At 57.6% G+C, this 20,369-nt stretch overlaps 1 protein-coding gene across 3 annotated transcripts in view; it reads left to right on the forward strand.

Annotated features, from left to right (window-relative positions):
* The first annotated feature begins 5,212 nt into the window (after positions 1-5,212).
* The window catches only part of CPT1A (carnitine palmitoyltransferase 1A), a 49,381-nt gene continuing 34,224 nt past the window's right edge, over positions 5,213-20,369 (forward strand). The window contains exons 1-2 of one of the 3 annotated variants that reach the window (XM_059399414.1): positions 5,213-5,321; positions 20,212-20,365. In XM_059399414.1, coding sequence (XP_059255397.1) covers positions 20,225-20,365 — 141 coding nt within the window. In that variant the 5' untranslated portion in view covers positions 5,213-5,321; positions 20,212-20,224. Of the gene's footprint in view, positions 5,322-8,282; positions 8,303-20,211; positions 20,366-20,369 lie in introns of those variants that run through there. The other 2 variants (XM_059399423.1, XM_059399405.1) reach the window with 2 other exon arrangements.

The following is a 20,369-nucleotide window of genomic DNA, read 5'->3' on the forward strand; positions in this document are numbered from 1 at the left end:
GCGGCAGAGTCAGTGTTTGAACCCAGGCCATGTCTGGTTCTGGACTTCACCCCCCCTAAGCCATTAGAATTCCTGCTTCTCCAAGCCGTACTGAGAAGGGTGTGTGTTAGGGCCCGAGAGCCATGTCCTCGTGTAGGTGAGGGAACGGACACCCAGACCCAGGCTGGTGGCCAGCTGTGCCCACTCCCGCACCCCCGCTCTTCTTTACTGAGATGACTCCCCAGGAAGGCAAACTTTGGCCGGCCTTCCTGGTGCCCCCGACAGGCCCATCAGGGCACTGGCTCCTTCCAGGTGCAGAGGGAACAGGGTGCAGTCCTGGCCTTGGAGGGGAGGCCCAGGCAGCTGGAGCAGGAGGAGGAGTGGGGAGGGAGGCAAGGCCTGGGGTGTGCAGGCCTCCTTTGGCACTCCTGCACACAGCGCTGTCGCCTCCCGGGCTCTGGATGCTGTCCCCGGTGCTCTCCCCACTGCTCCCCTGCACCAGCAAGAGGCTGGCAGCCAGCCTCTCCTCCACTCCCCCCGAACGCTGTCTTCTCCCCGGGTGACACAACTTCGTCAGTCCTCTTCATTTCACGACCCCGGGATAGCTTCACCCTTGCCAGCAAGGGCCAGTGCCCCATTGACCTTGAAAGCTTTTTAAATTTTTTTATTTAAAAAAAAAGATTTTATTTAGTTATTTGAGAAAGAGAGAGTGAGAGGGAGAGAGAGAGCTGGTGCAGGGGTGGGGAAGTCCAGAGGGAGAGAGAGAAGAGGCTCCTCACCGAGCAGGAAGCCCCATATGGGACTCGATCTCAGGACCCCAGGATCATGCATGACCTCAGCCAAAGGCAGACACTTAACCAACTGAGCCACCCAGGCGCCCCGAGATTTTTAATTTTTTAAAAAAAGATTTTATTTATTTATTTGACAGAGAGAGAGAGAGAGATCACAAGTAGGCAGAGAGGCAGGCAGAGAGAGAGGGGGAAGCAGGCTCCCCGCTGAACAGAGAGCACGATGAGCAGAGAGCTCGATCTCAGGACCCTGAGACCATGACCTGAGCCGAAGACAGAGGCTTAACCCACTGAGCCATCCAGGTGCCCTGAGATTTTTAATTTTTAAAATTGAGGCCTAACACACAGATAGCAGGGGGGATCACGTGCTTAGGCATATGGAGCCTTGGCATTTCCCATTACCCCGGTGAGAGCCCCCTGTGAGCTCCTTCCTGTGTCTCTCAGTCAGGACCCATCATGGCAGTTAGGAGGCACCTCTTGTTACAGAAATCATACAGCACGAAAATGTCATGTGTGCGTTTGGCTTGCTTTCCCACAACCTGAGATCTGTAGGATCAGTCCCCTAGGGCTGTTAGTGGCTTTCTCTTTTTTCTTGCCGCTTATAATCCTGCTCTATGGAAAAACCGCAAGGTATTTATCCGTTCGATGTTGATGGCCATTTGGGTTGTTTCTGGATTTTTGTCCCTTCGAGCGAATCTTCTGTAAACATTCCTGTACCAGGGTCTTTGCACAGACATAATGCTCTCATTTCTTCCCAGGGGATACTCAGGGACAGGATTACTGGGTCATAGGGCAAGCTATTGAATTAAGAGTACCCTTTGGCTGTTGCTAGGAGTTCCTATCGCTGGTGCATGGTCGAGCTACCTTGGCCCAGTTTGCTTGCATCTGCGTGACCTCATTCTGTTCTCATCAAGCCCCAGTGACGCTGGCTGAGCAAATATTGTCACCACTGGACACGGGACGCTGCTATTTGTCCCCGTACCTACAGCAGCTCAAGGTTCAAGTTCAGAGGGGTTCAAAGCTCTGGAGAGGAGCAAGAAGCACAGAACTCTGAGATTACAAAATTGCTTCCTATGGGAAGCGAGAGCTGAGTTCCAGGAGGTCTTACATGCTTTGAAATCAGAATCTGCTGGAAGCTGCCAGCAAGTGACGGGGCTGGCAAGAGAGTGGGACTCAGCTGTGCCCTTGGCAGCCCAAGAGGGCCTTACAAGTTCTGTATTGGAATTGTTCTGCTATTTTAGGTTGGACAATAGCATTGAGGGTATATTTTGTGTGTGTGTGTGGGGGGGGTTATTTTTTTAAAAGAAACCTTTAACTTTTAGACATCTTTACTCAAGAATGTGAGGACAGGGGTGCCTGGGTGGCTCAGTGGGTTAGGCCTCTGCCTTTGGCTCAGGTCATGGTTTCTGGGTCCTGGGATCAAGACCAGCATCAGGCTCTCTGCTCAGCAGGGAGCCTGCTTCCCCCTCTCTCTCTGCCTGCCTCTCGGCCTACTTGTGATCTCTCTCTCTCTCTGTCAAATAAATAAATAAATAATCTTAACAAAAAAAGAAAATTTAAAAAAAATTGCAAGGACAGAACAGTAGGATTTCTGGATTTGCTTTAAAGAAATCCAGAGGCAGTGGCTGGGGTAGAAACAAACAAGTTTGATCCTCACTTGGTTATTGTTGAAGCTGTTTTATTCAAGTATCCAAGACTGCATGATACTGATCTCGTTAATATTTATATGCTTGCTTTTTTCCAAAAAAGGATATTTATAGAGTTTAAAAAAAAAAGCAGGAGATTTCTTAATGATAATGAAGACAGTAGGTGCCTTTATTTTTTTTTAGATTTTATTTATTCATTGGAGAGAGAGTGAGTGAGAGAGAGCACATAAGCAGGGAGAGGCAGAGGGAGAGGGAGAAGTGGCCTCCCTGCTGAGCAGGGTGCCCTTTGTAGGGCTCCATGCCCCATCGGGGGATCATGACCTGAGCTGAAGGCAGACATTGAACTGGCTGAGCCCCCCAGGCGCCCCAACAGTAGGTGCATTAAAAAAAAAAAAAAAAAAGTTTCCCTATCGTCAGGCTAGGCAGCTGCTACACTATGTTCCATTCAAACTGGGGAAGAATTGAAACAAACAAACAAACAAACAAACAGAAACGGAGCTTGAGAAAGATTACTCCAGTTTCTGAGGCCAACTCTGGGATATTTTTGGCCCAAAGGGAACACAGGATCCGACAGGCCTGGAGCTCCCCAGAGGCCTAGTTCCTGGGGTTTTTATTAATAGCCACTGCTAAGCCGCCCTGGAGAGCTGCATGCCATGGGGAGCCGAGCCCGGGCAGGCGAATGAAGCCTCTAGGCTCCGGCTGGAAGTAACTTGCTGCTGCCAGGCGAGGATGGGCTCGCCAGGTGATCCGGAGACCCGGTGGCCCCCAGGACCACGGTCCCGCCCTTGTCCCTGCCTCACCCGGCCTGCAGGTGGCACCGAGGCGGCGCGCGGGGAGGGGTGCACAGTCAAGGCCGCAGAGCCCTGGGAAACTACAGGGCACGGGACTAATCCCAGAGGGGAGCACGGCGAGACTCCAGTGAGGAAGAGAGTGACCTTGGGCCGGGACCTGCAGGCTGATGGCCGGGGTTCCGGGGAAAGGAGGGAAGGGCATTTGAGGTGAGGGTGAGAGTCCAAGGCACAAGCCAGGAAGGCCTCCGTGTTAGGATCGCGAAGCGGAGGACGCAGGTGCAGGCTGCCGCGCGCTCTGAGCAGGTGGGCCCAGGCCCAGCCCACCTGCTTTCTTGGGCGGTGAAATCTGGAGAGGAGGGGAGGCCTGGGACCGCTGGGGGTCGGGGGTGGGGAACGGACCCAAGGCCGCCGCGGCAGGAAATCTCCAATTTCTAACTTCAAAGAAACGCAAGTTAAAATAAGGAGCGTTATCTCCCGCCCTCTCCTAGAAGATGGGCAGAGATGTAAGGAACTGAGAGCGACGGACAGCGCGGACCAACTCCCGGAGCCGGCTGCATTCCCACGCCTGCGTGGGAGTAGATGTTAGTTAGCTTTTCTGAGGGTGGCTCAGCAAGGGACACCAGTATGTCACCCAAATGTCACAGGAGCCTGCTCTCTGACTTGGTTGCGTCGCCTCTAGGGACCTACAGAGAGAAAGCAGAGCTCAGAAGGGCTCGCGACGATCCGGTGCCGCTTTATTGATACCTGCAAGGGTGAAACCGGGGGTTTAAGCGTCCATGGGGCGGGCTAAACCCTGCGAAAGAGGAAATCATCTCTGTCTCCACAGGGAACTCTGCACGACATAAGCCAAGTGAAAACAAGAGTGTTACAAACAGCACCTATCCTGAGACTTCATTTAGAACAGCCGGGACAGTGCACCAATAGTTAACCGTGGCCGTGGCAGTGAGGGGGGCGGGAACAAGAAAGAACTTTCATTTTCTCTTCTAAACCTTTCACTGGTAGCCACTAAATAATGCAGACCGAAAGATGGAGGCAAGCTTGGGTTTTTAATCGCCAGAAGGAGTCACTGACCTTTAGGAAAGCCGGGTCTCTGTTCCTAAAACTGGTGCATTTATGGAGCGCCTGCTGTATGCAGGACCACCAGCTAGAGCCTGGGAACATTTCAGACAAATGGGGAGAGGGTGAGGTTGGAGGGGAAGCACCGCCGGCTCTTCTCTGAGCGCCATGTGGCCGGTGCCCCCGGCCTAGACTCCTGGGATCTGCCAGTGAGCAGTGTCCACTCCTGGCCCCTCTCCTGAGTTCAGTGTCGCATACAAGGGCCTCTCTGTCATTCTGTCCCCACCTTCAGGCATGTCTTTCCTCAGCAGGTAGAATGCTCCAGGCGCCTGAATAATTAATCTACCAAATCTCATCAAAGCCCTGGAGGGAGGTATTTTTCTCCCAGTTAGATGAGGAGGAGGCCCGGAACCGTCGGAATTCGCAGTGGCGTGTTGGCTCTGCCCGCCACGCGGCCTCGGGATCGCCTCAGTGGTCACTCTGGGGATCGGGTCCGATTTGCGGCGTGGGCTCTGGAGTCAGATCTGGCCCCAACGTTGGATCCATTCTCTTAGCTGTGTGGTCGTGCGCTAGCGCGGGCTGGGATCAACTTTTTATAGGGGGTGCTTTGAGGATTACAGGTGGCAATGGCTGTGAAGGGCTAGACGGATCCAGACACGGTGCTGAGCGCTTTTATGGGCTTGGCCCACATGAGTTGGCCCATTTTTCAGATGAGAAAACAGAGTCTCCAGGGTGAGGAATCTCGCCCGGGGCCCCGTATTGGCAGGGGGCGGAGGTGGCTTGCTCCTCCGCAGCCTCAGTTTCCTCACCTGACAGGCTCCCCTAGGAGCCGCCGAGGCCCCGCCCCGCCCGGGTCCCGCCCCCCGCCCGCCCGCCCGCCCAGCGCCGGGAGTCTCAGCCCCGCCCGCACCGCGGCCCCGCACGCTCCAGCCAATCGGCGGCGACCGGCGTCGGGTGCACTCGGCCTCGCCCGCGGCCCTCCAGCCCCCGGCTCTCGCTCGCTGCGCGCTCAGTCCGCCGCAGCCTCCGCCGCCGGCGCCGCGCCTCCGCTCGCTGACTTGGTAAGGCTGGGCCGGGGCTGGCGGCGCGCGCGGGGAGGGCGGGCGAGCGGGCGCGGGCCTGCGGGCTGCGGCGGGCTCCCGGGTGGGGCGGCCGGGGACTGCCAGGGCCCGGACCCAGGCGGGAGCGGGGGCCGCGGGCCGCGGCGCGGAGAGGGAACCCCTAGCATACCCCCCTCCCCGGACGGCTGGGTTCGTCAGGAGCCCGAAATGGGAGCGCGGCAGGAACTCCCCACCTTCCGCCGTGGATTGGGTCGTGGGGGTGGGGTGGGGTCCGCCCGGGAGCCGATCTGCTCGCGGGCCTCCCGTGCGGGTCTGGTGCGGCAGCGGGAGGGATGCTCAGCTCTCCGGACTTGGCAGGATGCGCCAAGTTCGGGACTCCCACTCCCCAGGAGTGGATTGGGTCTAGGGTACGTCCAAGGGTCGGTCGGCCCGCCCGCCGGCACAGTGCAGGAGCTGGAGGGATGCTTGGGTCCCTGGATTTGGCAGGATGCCTTCGGCCTGGGGCTACTAGGGACGCCCGCTCCCTTTTCCTCTCATCCCACCCCTGTCTTCGGAATGGATTGTGGCTGGGGGTCCGTCCAAGGGTCGCTGAGGCTGCAAGGGGGATGCTCGGCCTCCCGGACTTGGCGGGGCGCCACCAACCCCCTTTCGATCCCTCCGCATCCCTTCCCCCTCTGGGGTGGATGGGGGCTGGGGGACCGTGCTGGGGTCGCGGACTGGTCCCAGGCGGGAGCCAGAGGGACTCTCGAGCCTCGGGACTGCCAGGTGCGCCGTCCACCCACTTCCCCGGGGCTGCCCCCGCATTGCAGCCGTCGGGACACGCCCTTGATGCGGGGCTCCCGGCGCGGTCCGAGAGCCCGCCGGGAACGAGGTAGGGGCGCCCGGCCGGAGTTTCCGCTTGCGAGCGCCCTCCCCGTCCCCTGGTCCGGCGCTGGGTGCGGGGCAGGTGGGCGCGGACACTCCGCCCAAGGTCGCGCCGGGCCCCCGAGCCGCCGCGCGGGGCTGGGGGAGGGGCGTCACGTGACCAGGCCTGGGCTACCTCTCTGCTCGCGAGCCCGGACGGCGCGGTCAGGGCGCCGGAGCGACCCGGGCTCTCCCCGGCTCCGACGGACGCAGCCCCTAGCCTCCACTCCCGCCGCGAGCCTACGGCCGGGCCACTTCCTTTCGTTTTGCTGGGAAAGGCCGTGGGTCAGCGTCTTTGTGATGTAAATTGGTGGTTGGCGTGCGTTCCGCTGCGGGAACGCAGGTGGGGGCCGGCCTTACTCCTTCCACGCCGAGCTGCGCCCCGAGGAATCGGCCGGGTTCCGTACGGAACAGCCTCGGCACCCCGGACTCTGCACCAGGCTCTCGGTCCCTCTCGTGCTCCCTGTGCTGGAAAACTATTTTAAGGGCAGATTGTTGTGGGAAACTGGTAACTTTGTAAGTTACCGGGCAAAATGAAAATCCGTTGAACCTTTTGAGACGTGTATCGTGTTACACCACCTTCGGGCACCGGCGTCCGGTTTCTGGTCATTCCAGATATTCAGGCGCGTTTCTTCTCTTCCGAACCTCCAACCCAGTGACTAAAACATGGCCGAGCTCCCCGGTCGTTTTGTGCCAGCAAGCATCTCACCCCCTCCCCGGAGCACTGAAGGTGACTCCGGGGAAGCGCGGCGTGCGGAGGGGGACGGTAATGCAGACCGGGAGGCGAGGCAGTGCGCGGTAGGAAGTCCTGTGGGGCCATCGTGTCTCTCCCGAGCTGGATGCAGCCCTCAGACCGCGGGTTTTGGGGGGGTTGTGCCTCCGCGCGCCTCGGGGCTCCTCTTCAGCCAGAAACGACCGGTTTCCTTCCGGTGATGCACGGTTGGACCTGACCTTGCGCGCTGAACTCCGTCTGTTGGAAACCCAGAAAAGGGCCATCTTTGGGCGTGCACACACTTTGGATCAGAGTGGCAGAACTGGCCTCACGCACAGGCCGAAATAACCTTTCGAGTTTGTACTGAAAACAAGTGGCCCAAGCCCGAGGCCAAGGGAATAAACCTGGCGTCCCTGCTGCTGCCGCCCTTGGCCTGACCCTGGACCCGTGGTGAACCGGCGGTCAAGCCTGGGCCTCCAGGGAGCCCCGGGGGAGGGCCCGCGCTTATGCAACCCCGGCCCCTCGTGCTCATTCATAGAAACACTGTTAATGTTTCCTTGGGCTTCCCTGCGAGTCCCTTCCGGACACGCTTGGGGCGCGCGGGGGGCGCGGTGCCGCGGTGCCTCCGTGGGACGGCCTCGGGCGCGCTCAGCCCTTCCCTGTCCCCAGGGTTGGCCGCGCGGGGCTCGGCCTTCCCACGGAGAGGCGCTGCGTGTCGCCGGGGGAGGAGGCCGGCAGCGCCGGCGATGCGCGCCAGCTCGCTCCGGAAGGTCTCTCCGAGCCGGGCGGGTGGAACAGGATCTGAGCGCCTGGGACGCACCAGGCCGGGGGCGGGGCTCGCGGTAACCTTTCCCCTACTTTTCGCAGCCGTCACGTGACGCCCGCGGTGGGGGCGGGGCGGGGCGCGCCCGCCGCAGCTGCCGGCCGTGCCCTCGAGGACGCGTTCCAGGCGAGCAGTTAAAGACGCAGCCCGAGCTCCGGGGGCGGCGGGGGGCGGAAGCGCGCGCGCGCGGCGGCCCGGGGCTGCTTCTGCACTTGGATCCGCGCGGTGTTTCCTTTGTCGGCCCAAAGCGCTCGTCGTTCTGCGTGGCTGGGGCTCCGGGCCGGCGTTGGGCTGCTGGTGGAATTCTTTTCCGAATGGCCTGAGCCTCCCCTGGGCTTCTGCGGCGGAGACTTGGCTGTTTTAAAAGAGAAGTAACACAAGGCCAGGTCCGAAGTGACATCAAGGCGCAGAGGTGGCCTCCCCGCCCCGGCCCCCGCTCCCCAAACTACCCCACCGCCCTGACAGCCCTTTTGATGCCCGTAGGAGGACTCTAGGCTGTACAGGGCCGGGTGTTTGTTTTTCAAAGTCTGTTAATTAACGCAGGTGAGAGTATGTTCTGTTGATTTCAGACTTTCTGTTGCCTCTTCTGAACTTCACCTTTTACCCCCTGCAAATACTGGGAGGACCTTGGGTTCTCAGCAGACCCTGGGCGGAAGCCAACTGACCTTTTCGTGTGAAAGTGATTTGGACCCTCAGTGTTCGGGAATGTCCACCTTTAATGTTGTCTGGGTTGTTTTTCTGCTGAGGAATGTTTTTGGAAGTTAATCATTGAAAGAAATGTTGCTGCTGCAGTAGGCCAGGCTCTGGTGGTGTTTGCACGTGGGGGACTGGGGCTGGGATGTAGGGTGGCCGCTGCTCTCCCTGGGAGAGATTATCCAGTAGTTGTCAGACACCAGGTTACTTAGGTAAAAAAGGACTCCACAGTCCCAGGATGGGGGTCCACCCACCCGTCCCAGGAACCCGAGTGTCACCCTCGATTCTTTCTGACTGTCCCCAAGTCCCACCTGTTACCTTTGCTTCCCATGTGGCTCTTAAACTCACCTTTGTCCTGATTCCTGGGAGCCAAAGTGGGTATTCAGATTTTATCTAAGGGAAGAAGGTGTGAGACCCTTTCTCGGAGGCATTGCTGCAGCGGTGGGGTCCTTCGGGCTGTTCAAGGGAAGCGAGGAACAGAGGAAGGAAGCCTTTGGGTTCTTCTACTCGGGACCCTTGCTCTACGGTGTTACCATGGCTGGGGGTTTCTTGGCGGAGGCCTGAAAGCTCGCTCCTTCCCACATCAAGGGACCAGTGACACCCTCCCACCCACCAGTATACTGGCTTCCTCTGGGGTTCAGGGTTCTTGATCTCCAGCGCACACACCTCTGCTCTGTTAGGATGTCCTGGTGGGAAATCAGTCCCATGAGGACCGGGGATATCCAGTTTCTGAGGAGTCAAGCTAGGGGTTAATTCCTTTAATATAGAAGTTCCTCCCTCCTGCTCCCACTGCCCCACTAAAAAGCAACACATGCTTATATTAAAAGCAAACACAGAATTGCCTTTAAGAAATTGTCTTAGGCTAGAACCCAAACTCTACTTTTTATGAAAGCCTTCCTCATTTATGAGATAATGCATCTGCCTCTAATTTTTCTAAATGTCAGCTCCTCTACTGCCCTTAAAAAGATTTAACATGAAGAGTTTTGGTTTCTTTCTGCTCTTTCAAAAGTGCCCTGTTGCATCATGGGAGGTACAATAAGGTATCCCAGAGATGAACCAGGAGCACTGCTACAAGCTGAATGCCAAAGTTAGATGCTCCGGGAGGTATCAGATCCGGAGGGCGTGGGGGGAGCCAGGAGAGTGAGCGGGGTGCGGGGGGGTGGTGTCTGGTGGAAAGGAGGGGGCAGATCCCCACGGAAACCCACGTTCCTGGAGCATGGGACTGCCTTTGGGAAGGTACAGTGTGTTCCTGCCTTAAAGGCCTCATGTGGCGTTGGGCCCATCACTTTACGAGGGGTGGGCATTCTGCATGCTTTATGTGCCAGGAAACAGTCTTACGATAAGGTGATGACATTTGCTCAAGGTCTCTCTCTCATACACACACAGGCCTGAGTAAGTGGCAGAGCTGGAATTTGCATCCAGATCTGCGTTCTCCCAAGCTTGTGCTCCGTCCCTCTAACAGGCTTCCTCCCCAGACCCTGGTGCAGGCCAAGCCCTCACCCCCCCAGCCCCACCCTGGCCCTCAAGCAGGCTGGATGTGACACTGAATCAGCCATGTGTGTTTCTCGATTTTCAGTTCCTCATCTGTCCAGTGGTGCCTCTGACCCCGTCATTCTGTCTCACAGGAGGAAAGATCCGGTCGTGGGTTCTAGCATACAAAATGGTCGTGGGTTCTAGCAAATAATACTGTGGCCCCAGGCAGGTTTTAGGGACCCGACTGAGCCCAGCAGTCCCTGGACTGGACCTGGGGCTTGACAAGTTCAGCTGCACTTCTGGGTGCAGAGGTGAAGGGCACACATGGGCCATCCACCCTGCCCCTGGTTTTAGGAACATTTGTGGGAATGATGTCCTCGTGCGAGGTGCGGTTCAGGGGTCTCTCCTGGCCGTGGGACGACAGCCACTGGTGTGGCTGGAGGCAGGTGTTTCTCCAGTATGCAACTGGAGAAAAAGATCTGAACATGTAGTGCAGGAAATGGGCCTGCCGAGACGTCCTGTATGTTCTTTATAAAAATGTACCCTTGGCAGGGCTCCTGGGTGGCTCGGTCGGTTGAGCATCTGCCTTTGTCTCCGGTCCTGATCTCAGGGTCCTAGGATCGAGCCACGTCGGGGCTTTGCGGGGAGTCTGCTTCTCCTTTTCCTCTGCCCCCCCATCTGTGTTTTCTCTCTCTCAAATAAAAATGTTTTAAAAAACTGTGACCTCCAGTAACATTTCATGAATACTTTGTTCTGGCTCAGCTCCTGTTTCTCAGTATTTATCTGATCAGCCCTGACTTACTGAAGTGGGGCAATAGCACATGAAAATTTGAACTTGCTGGGGGCGCCTGGGGGGCTCAGTGGGTTAAAGCCTCTGCCTTCGGCTCAGGTCATGATCCCAGGGTCTTGGGATGGAGCCCCGCATCGGGCTCTCTGCTCAGCGGGGAGCCTGCTTCCTCCTCTCTCTCTCTCTGCCTGCCTCTCGCCTACTTGTGATCTCTCTGTGTCAAATAAATTTAAAAAAAAAAAAAAGAAAATTTGAACTTGCTGTATTTTTATAGTAGCTCAGTGGGCAGAAGCTGCGTTTTACCTGGAGCTGTAAAACGGAGTATAATGAATCAGAATTCCCTCTATAACCTGCCTTGACTCAGCATATTTGCCCCATAAACGTGAATGGTGTGTTATGATAGAGTTCACCGCAATGCATGAACTGTATGCCCAGTTAATTAATGCAAATATTGAATGCTCTGTCACATATTCAAGAGACAGCATTTCACAGGCACCTGGTAGCTCAGTCGTTAAGTGTCTGCCTTTAGCTCAGGTCATGATCCCAGGGACCTGGGATTGAGCCCCCGCATCGGGCTCCCTGCTCAGCAGGAAGCCTGCTTCTCCCTCTCCCACTCCCCCTGCTTGTGTTCTCTCTCAAATAAATAAGCAAAATCTTAAAAAATATATATATAGAGAGACAGCATTTCCTTAAAGACCGTTCCTGTACCTTTCTTGTCCATGAAACCTTCCCAGAGACATCAAGTGAGTTTTGAGTCTCACATTCTTGGTTCTAAGATGCCTCCGTCAGGTTAGGGAAATGACGGGTATCTGTATAGCACTTACTGAGAAAACACAAGAGCACAGTTACAGAGAATCCCGTGTGGACACAGCTTAGGGCGTGTATATGCCCACATATAGGTGGAGAGGGCCTCTTTTTTTGTATCTTTCTGTTAGTGCTAATTTGTGCCTGTACCTAACTTCTCACCCTAACTGTGAACACGATAGCAGGAATGCTGAATACCAAAGGAGCAAGAAGGAACCTGAGCAAAGTCATGAGCCCTGCTCCACATGCAGGTCTGGGGAGACCCCTGGGCTCTGCGATAAGCTTCTAGAACCTTCCAGGTATTTCCCTTGAAGTGCCGTGGGGAACAACACTGAGGTTGGCGTGGGTGCCACCTCGGTAGCCTTACTTGGCAGGAACGTTAGCCATCCTGGAGGCAGAAGCGGCTCTGTGCGGTTGGGCAGAACCGTCCCAGGCCCCGGTTGCTGGACTGCCGAAGAATAGGGTGTCGAGGACAACGTCTCTGTCCTCCAGGAAGGACCTGGCTGCAGGCTCTGCCCGCCGTGTCTCCTCCCGAGAGTTCTTCCGGGGGCCGTGGCCTCAGCATCCTCCCGTCCAGCTTCCTCCCTGGCTGAGGGATCCAGGTTCTGCTCCGGGAGACCCTGCCTGGTGTTGATGCTGTGCTAAGCCGTTGCTTCCTGTGGGGAACCTTTCCTCAGCACAGTCCCCACGCGGCAGCTGCCGCCTGCTAGAGGAGATGGGCCGCTCTTCCCCGGGTTCTGGTAGCAGGCAGGGCCCACTCCCGCGTGCGAGTAAATTGTGCAATTCTCGTGGCGAGGCTGGTGCCTGTGAATAATTTTAGCATTGGCACCCGTCGTGTTTGTAGTTACTGTAGTTTTATTGCTGACTGCAGTCACATCGTGTCGGTTACAAGAGAGTGACCTAATTTTGTATTTGTGTAGCTTTCGGACTCCTGCGTGGAATTTTTACCAGAGTCCCTACCATTGAACTCGGCGGGTTGAGCACGTGGGGTTTAGAGCTGGACGCGGGTCCGATCCCCAGCTCGGCGGTGTGCCGACTACGACCTTGAGCAGGTGTTTGACACCCTCACGCTGGTCTGCTCCTTGGTAAACGAGTGCGCATCCCCTGGCTTCTAGCGGGAGTGACGTGGGTCACGGGGGTGAGACGCCTGTCACCTTGGTCACCTCGTCCAGCCTGTGCCAAACAGTTTGGTAGGAGGAGTGTATTTTTACCTTCCTGGTTCAAAGCACAGAACACCACCTGTGTGCCGTTATCTGTCTATCTGCCTGCCTACCTTCCTCTCTCCTTATCTGTTGGTTTTAAGGCCGGTTTGAAAGACCTGGGACTGCCCATAATTACATATTTCACTTGGGTGTCACATGCGGGTTTTATTGTTTGTTTATTCCGGGGGTGATTTCCACATCTGAATTTTCCCCGGGCCTGTTCTAGAAGCTGGCTAAGCACTTTGCATCATGCCAACCTTTTACCCCATTCCTTAGCCTGCTGCCTGTGGCAGGATCCGAGGGGTGGGGGTGGCGCCGGGCCAGTCGTCTCCTGGAGGGGCAGGGGACCCGGCTCAGGGAAGGCTGGTGTTCCGACTGGCAGGCCGCTGACCTCGTCGGCAAAGAGTCATGGTGAAAAAGAGTTGTTTGAGGAGGAGAACGGAAGGACAAAGCAGGCTCCTCTGGAAAACAGACCAATTTATTGGCCAAAGATCCTGTGAGTGGCATTGGTCAGAGTCCTCAAAATTCATCTTACTGAAATGCAACAAGGTGGTGTAACGTCGCCCCTTCCAGATCCTTCACACAGCATCTGGTGTTGGAGACTGACTGTCCGTGCTCCTCACTGGATTCAGGGTGGAAGAAGGCGTCGTGTCCTGGAGACGCCCCCCACTTCCGCTGGGAGATTCAATGAAGGATGGATTGCAAGTCACCTGCCAGCCAGGGCCGGGAGAATCACCCCATGAAGCTGGTGGAAATCCGTTCTCCGGGCACAGGGGCTCCAGCGGGAGAGGAGTTTGGAGCTAGGTGTGAAGCCGGGGGAGGGGGATGGAAAAAGAGCAGAAGGCATCCCTGCCCTGGGCTGGAGTTAGCAGGCCCTTTGGTCATGGTCAGGGTGGGGGAGGGGTGGGGTGTGGGGCTGGCCCAAGGCGGGGAATGGGCTTGGGAAGCCGTAGGAACAGCCACAGAATAGACCAGCCATGTGAATGCATGAAGCTTGCGATAAATAGGTCGTTGCTCTGAACCAGAGCGCCTTGTGCTGGATCTTGGTGTCTGTCCGAGAGCGGATTAGGGTAAGGTGCTTAAACCTTCTGGGGCAGACCTTGGGGAACCTCTCCCCTGTAGTGGCCTTCGTGATTCCTAGAGTCGCAAGATCACAGATCGCTGTGCTCAGCCTGGGGGTGGGTCGCCCAGGGGTGTTGCCGGCAAGGAGATCTGTGGAGGCCCCCTTCGGCCGGGACTCCAGGGGGGCACGCAGCACCTGACGCGGCCCGAGGGGATGTCTGCAGGACCCCTGAAAAGCAGCAGGTTCACGGCCTGCCAGACCATGCAGACGGGGGGGTTTTTTGTCTTCTTCCCTACGTCCTGGCTTTGCTGCCTCAACCAGCCACTTCCAGTTTACCCCTCAGCGTGACTGGCAGGTGCAGAGTAAGCGGTGGCCTTCCATCCAGAAGTCCCCCAGGGGCCTTCCCCCAGCAGCCAGCCTGCGCTCCCGGAACGTGCTTCTGCCGGCAGTCTGTTCCCTCCCACTCAGATTTCTTGTCCGAAAGCCTCTGATGCAGCGATAGTTGCTCCTCGGTGATGATTCGAGGGAAGAAATGAGTGACCGAAAGGGGACTTAAGCTCCCCTTGCAAATGTTTTCTTTGCCGCCTCTGCCTCCCGCTTGTCTTCTCTGCTTCTCTTACCCATGTTCTCTGCAGCCGTCTGAGAACTCGGGGCACAGGTGGCTCCCAGCGGGGGTGCCGTGTACACTTGGTCCCCGGAGAAGCCGCTTCTGTCCGCCTAGGTAGCTGGGTGCTCTGCAGGGGTGGGGTGGTGCGGGGACAGCGTACCTTTCCAGATGACCGGGTTCTGCTGCTGCTTACGCCCAGCACGGGGGAGAGGTGTGGAGCGAGGACATTCCAGCCTGTGTGTGTCTGGGCCTGGCAGCTGGTGGCGGTGTCCCAGCAGGAGAAGCCGCGGCGGGGAGGGGTGTGAAGCAGGCAGGATTCAGCAGTCCGTTCGCTTTGGTGTCAGTGGAGACGCGCATGCCGTGTGTGTCGGTGGAGGTGAAAGCCCCAGCAGGGGCCTCTGGCGGGGGGCTGACTCCTGGGGTGCAGAGGGGCTGGAAGAGGAGCTGGTGACCCCCTGCTCAGAATCCTGAGAATCCTGGCGTGGGGGGAGCGGCCGGAGCCGAGAAACTATGAGACTCTACGTGCCGTGCCGGGTCACCTTATCCAGGAGGAAGAGGACAGAGACTAACGGTTCAGCTCTGCCCCGCAGGTGTCAGGTGGGACGTGGCGGAGCCCCCTGACAGCCCCAGGAGGCAGGGAGGGGGTGCTGCCTGCTCGCCAGGGCCCCCCCCCAGGGCACTGCTGTGCCATGGCCTTCGCTGTGTCCTGCAAGGTTGAAGGGTTACAGAGAAGAGGCCGTCCCGTGTAAGCGGCCTGCATCCAGACGCAGGCCTGGCCTGCCAGCTGGCCCAGGGCCCTTCCTCTTCGTCCTCAGGGCGCTGGGTTTCCCAGCGGCGCTGACAGAATGGCGGGACAGCCGGGCCTGGCCAGGGACTCCACCCGGGAACAGAGAGCTGGAGACCAGGCAGCGTCCAGTCCGCGTGGCCTGTCCACAGCGGCGGTTCTGTACTTAGCTGTGTGGCTTGTGGGGCTCGCCGGGGGCAGATGTGCCCAGAAAGGCGGCCACTGCCAAGCCCTGAAAGGGTCTGGAAGCTTTGGAAGTGAGTCTCCCGAGTGTCGGTTGGAGCACTGAGCTACAGCGGACAGCTGTTTTATTTTGTTCAACATATTTTAAGAAATGATTATGAGGGGGGCACCTGGGTGGCTCAGTGGTTTAAGCCTCTGCCTTCGGCTCAGGTCATGATCCCAGGGTCCTGGAATCAAGCCCCATAGCGGGCTTTCTGCTCAGCAGGGAGCCTGCTTCCTCCGCCCCCCCTTCTCTGCCTTCTTCTCTGCCTGCAAATGAATAAAAAATGTTAGAAAGAAATGATTATGAGAGGATCACAAACCTACAGAAGAAAAGAGACCAGCCTAACAGACAACCCTCCCCCATATGGCCACTGCCCGACTTAACCAGTTCCCACGCGTGGCCAGTCCGTGCCTCTGTCCCTCCACACCCAGGGGTTTGGAAGCAGACCCTGCACGGGACGAAGGATGAAATTGTGTTGATACGTATTTCGGTGTGCATTGCTAAAAGATGGTGGCTCTTTTATTTTATTAAATATTTTATTTACTTATTTGAGAGAGACTGAGCGAGCGAGACAGAGCGAGTGAGTGAGAGAGACCACGAGCAGGGGGCGGGCAGAGGGAGAGGGAGAAGCAGACTCCCGCTGAGCAGGGAGCCCGACACGACACACGACACACGGGGCTCGATCCCAAGACCCTGGGGTCATGACCTGAGCCGAAGGCAGACGCCCAACCGACTGAGACACCCAGGCGCCCCTTTATGTGCAGGTCTTTTAGCAAATAACCACCATATCCTACACCCCCTAAAAATTTTTTTTTTTTAAAAGATTTATTTATTTATTTATTTGACAGACAGAGATCACAAGTAGGCAGAGAGGCAGGCAGAGAGAGAGAGGAGGAAGCAGGCTCCCTGCTGAGCAGAGAGCCCGATGCGGGACTCGATCCCAGGACCCTGAGATCATGACCTGAGCCGAAGGCAGCGGCTTAACCACTGAGCCACCCAGGCACCCACACCCCCTAAAAATTTTTAACGTCTTCCTCGGACGCCGCCGCGAGCTGACAGTGGCTGGGAGCAGGGAGTCCTCACTGCCTGGGACACCGGCGGCCCCGCCCACCTGCCTTATGTATTTGCAGAGAGAAGGTTAAGGTGTGTTACTGTTCAATAGACAATACTTCAGTTTCAGGAGGCAGCTTTCTTTTTCAGTAACAGCTCTTATGGCGATGCGACTTACCGGGCCATCCAACGCCCATCTTAAGTGCACGCATGCGAGGTCGTGAGTCTGTTCTCAGACGGGCACCCAGCACTGTGGTCGGGAAAGAAGCCATCCCTCCCCTCAGCCATCTGTCCATCACGGTGCCCACACCCCTCCCCGCCCTGTGGGCCCCAGCCCCCCTGTTCTGGACACTCCGTGTACATGGACGCGTGCAGCAGGCGGCCTGTCCGTACTAGAAGGTTCTTGAGGCTCAAGTCTCCTGTGACATGCTTTGTTCCTTAGTTACAGTCAAAGAACACTCTGTTGCTCTGTCCGGTGGTGGATTGTTACGTTTTATCAGCTGCTTGTCAGGGGAAGGACGTTTTGGCTGTCTGTGTTTTGGCTATTGTGTGTCATGGCATCTCATGGACCTCTGCATGTGGGATTTTGAGCGGATACGTGTTGGGCAGCCGGGAGTGGAAGCGCGGGGCTGTGTGCTAACAGAACCATTTGAGAAACTGCCAGACCAGTCTCCAGCGTGGCCGGCCCATCGCACATCCCCACCCATGGTGCGTGGGGGTTCCGGGTTCTCCGCGGCCTCGCCAGCACCTGTTACTCTCAGTCTCATGGGTTCTGGCCGTCCTGGTGGGCTAGTGGTGGCATTTGGCCTTGGTTTTGATTTGCATTTCTCCAACGGCTACAGGAGGGCGCATCATAAGCATAGATTGTTTCTTTTTTTTTTTTAAGTAGGCTCCATGCCCAGCACGGAGCCTGGCGTGGGGCGTGAAGGTGTGACCCTGAGATCTAGACCCCCGCTGAGATCAAGTGTCAGATGCTTAACCGGCTGAGCCATCCAGGTGCCCCTATAACCACTAATGTTTTTAAACGTGGGCTGTGGATGCTGGGAAAGGGGTGGGATTTTCCCTCTGCTAGATTTGCAGGGGGAGTTTTTCAAACCTTTGTCAGCCGGTTCACTAGTGACCGCGATGCCTCGAAGCGGAGGCCGGCGCAGGGCAGTGGCTTGCCTACTGCAGAACTAGAGGAAGATTGTCCATCTAGGACTCTTATCTTTGGTTTTTACTGTGAACCAATCCAAACGAGCAAATCCTTAGTAAAGTCAGGGTTCTGATAAGGCCACTGACTCCCGGAAGGGAGGCTACACATCCCCCGCCCGCCCACGGTCCCCAGCAGAGCGTAGATCCGTGAGCGAGTACTGGACCCGTGAGCAAGTACCGGACCCGTGCCTTCGGATCGAATCGCTGCAGACGCTCTGTTTAAGTTCTCTCTCCTGCCGCTAATAATCCCTCGTGTTCATATAAAGCCCTTGCAAGATCTTAAGGACCATCAAAAGGGTGGCCAGTCCATAACTTTGCTCGGCTTCCTCTTCGGCAGAATCATCCCTGTGATGCCCAGCTCCTGCAGCATGTGGAGAGGGGTCCAGGGTGGACCTAGAGGCCCCGGCATGATCCTTGAGCCACTTGGGTAGCTTTTCGAGAAAAGGATTCAGAGCTGTTGGGGTGCCCTCTTCTACATCCTGAACTCTCCGCAGGAGGCATTTGCTTGGAGGTCTCGCTGCTTTCAGGCTTGGGATCCATTTCCACGACGCTGGCCGGGCTACAGCGACGGGCCCCACGTCTGCGGAGTCACACCTGGGTCACCGGGGACACACTGCTGGTCCCGTTCAGCTGAGGTTATTCCCAGCGGATTGCGGTTTGGCTGACTTGCTTCTTCCCTTCGTAATGATCAAAGTGGATTCCTAGGTTTGTGTGCGGACGCTGCCCAGGGCTGCCCACCCCAGCCTCTCCTTCTGCCCCCAACAATGTCAGATGTGGTGGGTCCACACGACACTTCTCCCCTCTCACACCCCACCTGTCCTCCCCACGCAGCGACTCTCCTGTGTCGGGGAGGGGCTCCCCTGAGCGGACGGTTCTAGCCAGAAGCCCCAGGGTGCTGCTAAAGCCTGTCTGGTGTGGCTTGTCCTCCTCATGTCCCCACTCATGTCACTCTGGGCCACCGTCTCCTGGAGGACCGGCGGCCTCTGCTTCTTACTGTCTTGCTTCCCTGCCCTGGCATCAGCCGTGCTGCAGCCAGAGAGCTCTTCTCTTCTTAAAGATTTATCTATTTGAGAGAGAGAGAGAGAGAGAGAGAGAGAGCGCGCACGGGCAGGAGGGAAGGCGAGAGGGAGAATCCAGGCAGACTCCCCACTGAGCACGGAGCCCGGTGCCTGATCTCACAGCCCCGCCACCAAGAGCGGGACGTGTCACCGACGGAGCCCCCCAGGCGCCCCCAGAGTGGACATGATGAGAGCAGAAATAGTAACTTAAAGCCCTTGGACATTTCTCCTTTACCTTTGGTGTAAAACCCAGCAGCCTCCCCGGCTGCCTCTGAGCTTTCGCTTGCGGAAGGAGCAAATGAATGTAGGCTGTGTGCCCGTCGGGGCTCTGATGGGGCGTTTGTTCCAATGGCCGAAGCAAGTTTGGCTTTTTTACTGGGCGTGTCTGACCACGCGGCACCTGCTGGTGTGGGGGGGGTCCTCCGCCCGCGCCCAGCAGGCGTCGGCAGGTGAGAACGGGAGGCATAGCTGGAGATCAGAAAACACACACACGATGGTGGACTTTTGTTAGGGTTCTTGGAAGCTTCTACCCACTCTGCTCGCTTCCTTCGAATGGTGGGTCGCTCCGGCACAGTTTAGCAAGAGACGGCTCGGTCCCACGGCTCCAGAAGGTGGCAGAGGGGCCGGCTTCACGGGAGGGAGGCCATGAGGTGTTCGGGAGTCCCCAAGGAAGAAGACGGGAGCCCTGAGGAGGGGCACGGGGATAGACCCGGCTCTGAAGCTGTTGAAAGGAAACGCGTTTCTAGTCGTTGGGGCGGGACAGGTAGCCCAAGTGGGCCTGCTTACAGGGGGTTAATGCCCCCCTAGTTAAGGTTCCACCCTATGGGTTGTTGACCCAAGTCCGTCACAGCCTCCGAGGAGGAGGAGGAGGAAGGGGACTTGGCTCCGTCCGGAGACACCCTTAAACACCTATTCCTGAGGATTCCACGTGTCTCCTTTCCATGGAGTCTTGTGGTGCCTGAGATGGTGTCCAGAGAGCCCCACACGCACCCCAGTGCTCCTGCCTGGAGATAAGGGGCTCAGAGCCATCGTGGACTCATCTGGGGACCCTCTGGGTTTCTTCTGCGCCAGCCTCCAGATGGCTGGTGGGTGGGGATGAGATTGGCCACCAGTGAAATGGCCACCAGCTCCCAGCGTCGGCTGGGTGTGGCCAGGGTTGCTGTCCTGGGGGGATCGTTCGGTAGGACGGCTGGGGCCGGGCATGGGGGTTTGCGTGGGCCTGGGGCCTGGAGCCCTGTGGTGGCGGTGGGGGGGGTTTCCACTCCTGGACTCTGCTGGCCACCCCCGGCCTCCCAGCAGAGGCGACAGTGGGCTGTGTAGTGCTGGACAGGACGGGGAGGGGGCGGCGGGGCCCATCGTACCGGACCTGGGTCTGTGAGTGGAACATTAGGTTTGGGAAACGGCCGGGAAAGACGTCACGCGGGACGAACCTCAGGTCCCGGCGAGGGGTTTCCTAGTGTCCCGTCATGTGCCGGCCCCGTCACACTCTCCGCCCCTCCTCTTCCTCCTAGGACGTTGCCGAAGATGGCAGAAGCCCACCAAGCCGTGGCCTTCCAGTTCACGGTCACCCCGGACGGGATCGACCTGCGGCTGAGCCACGAAGCCCTCAAGCAGATCTATCTGTCCGGACTGCATTCCTGGAAGAAGAAGTTCATCAGGTTCAAGGTGG

This window comes from Mustela nigripes, chromosome 1, assembly GCF_022355385.1.
Source record: "Mustela nigripes isolate SB6536 chromosome 1, MUSNIG.SB6536, whole genome shotgun sequence".
Lineage (NCBI taxonomy): Eukaryota > Metazoa > Chordata > Mammalia > Carnivora > Mustelidae > Mustela > Mustela nigripes.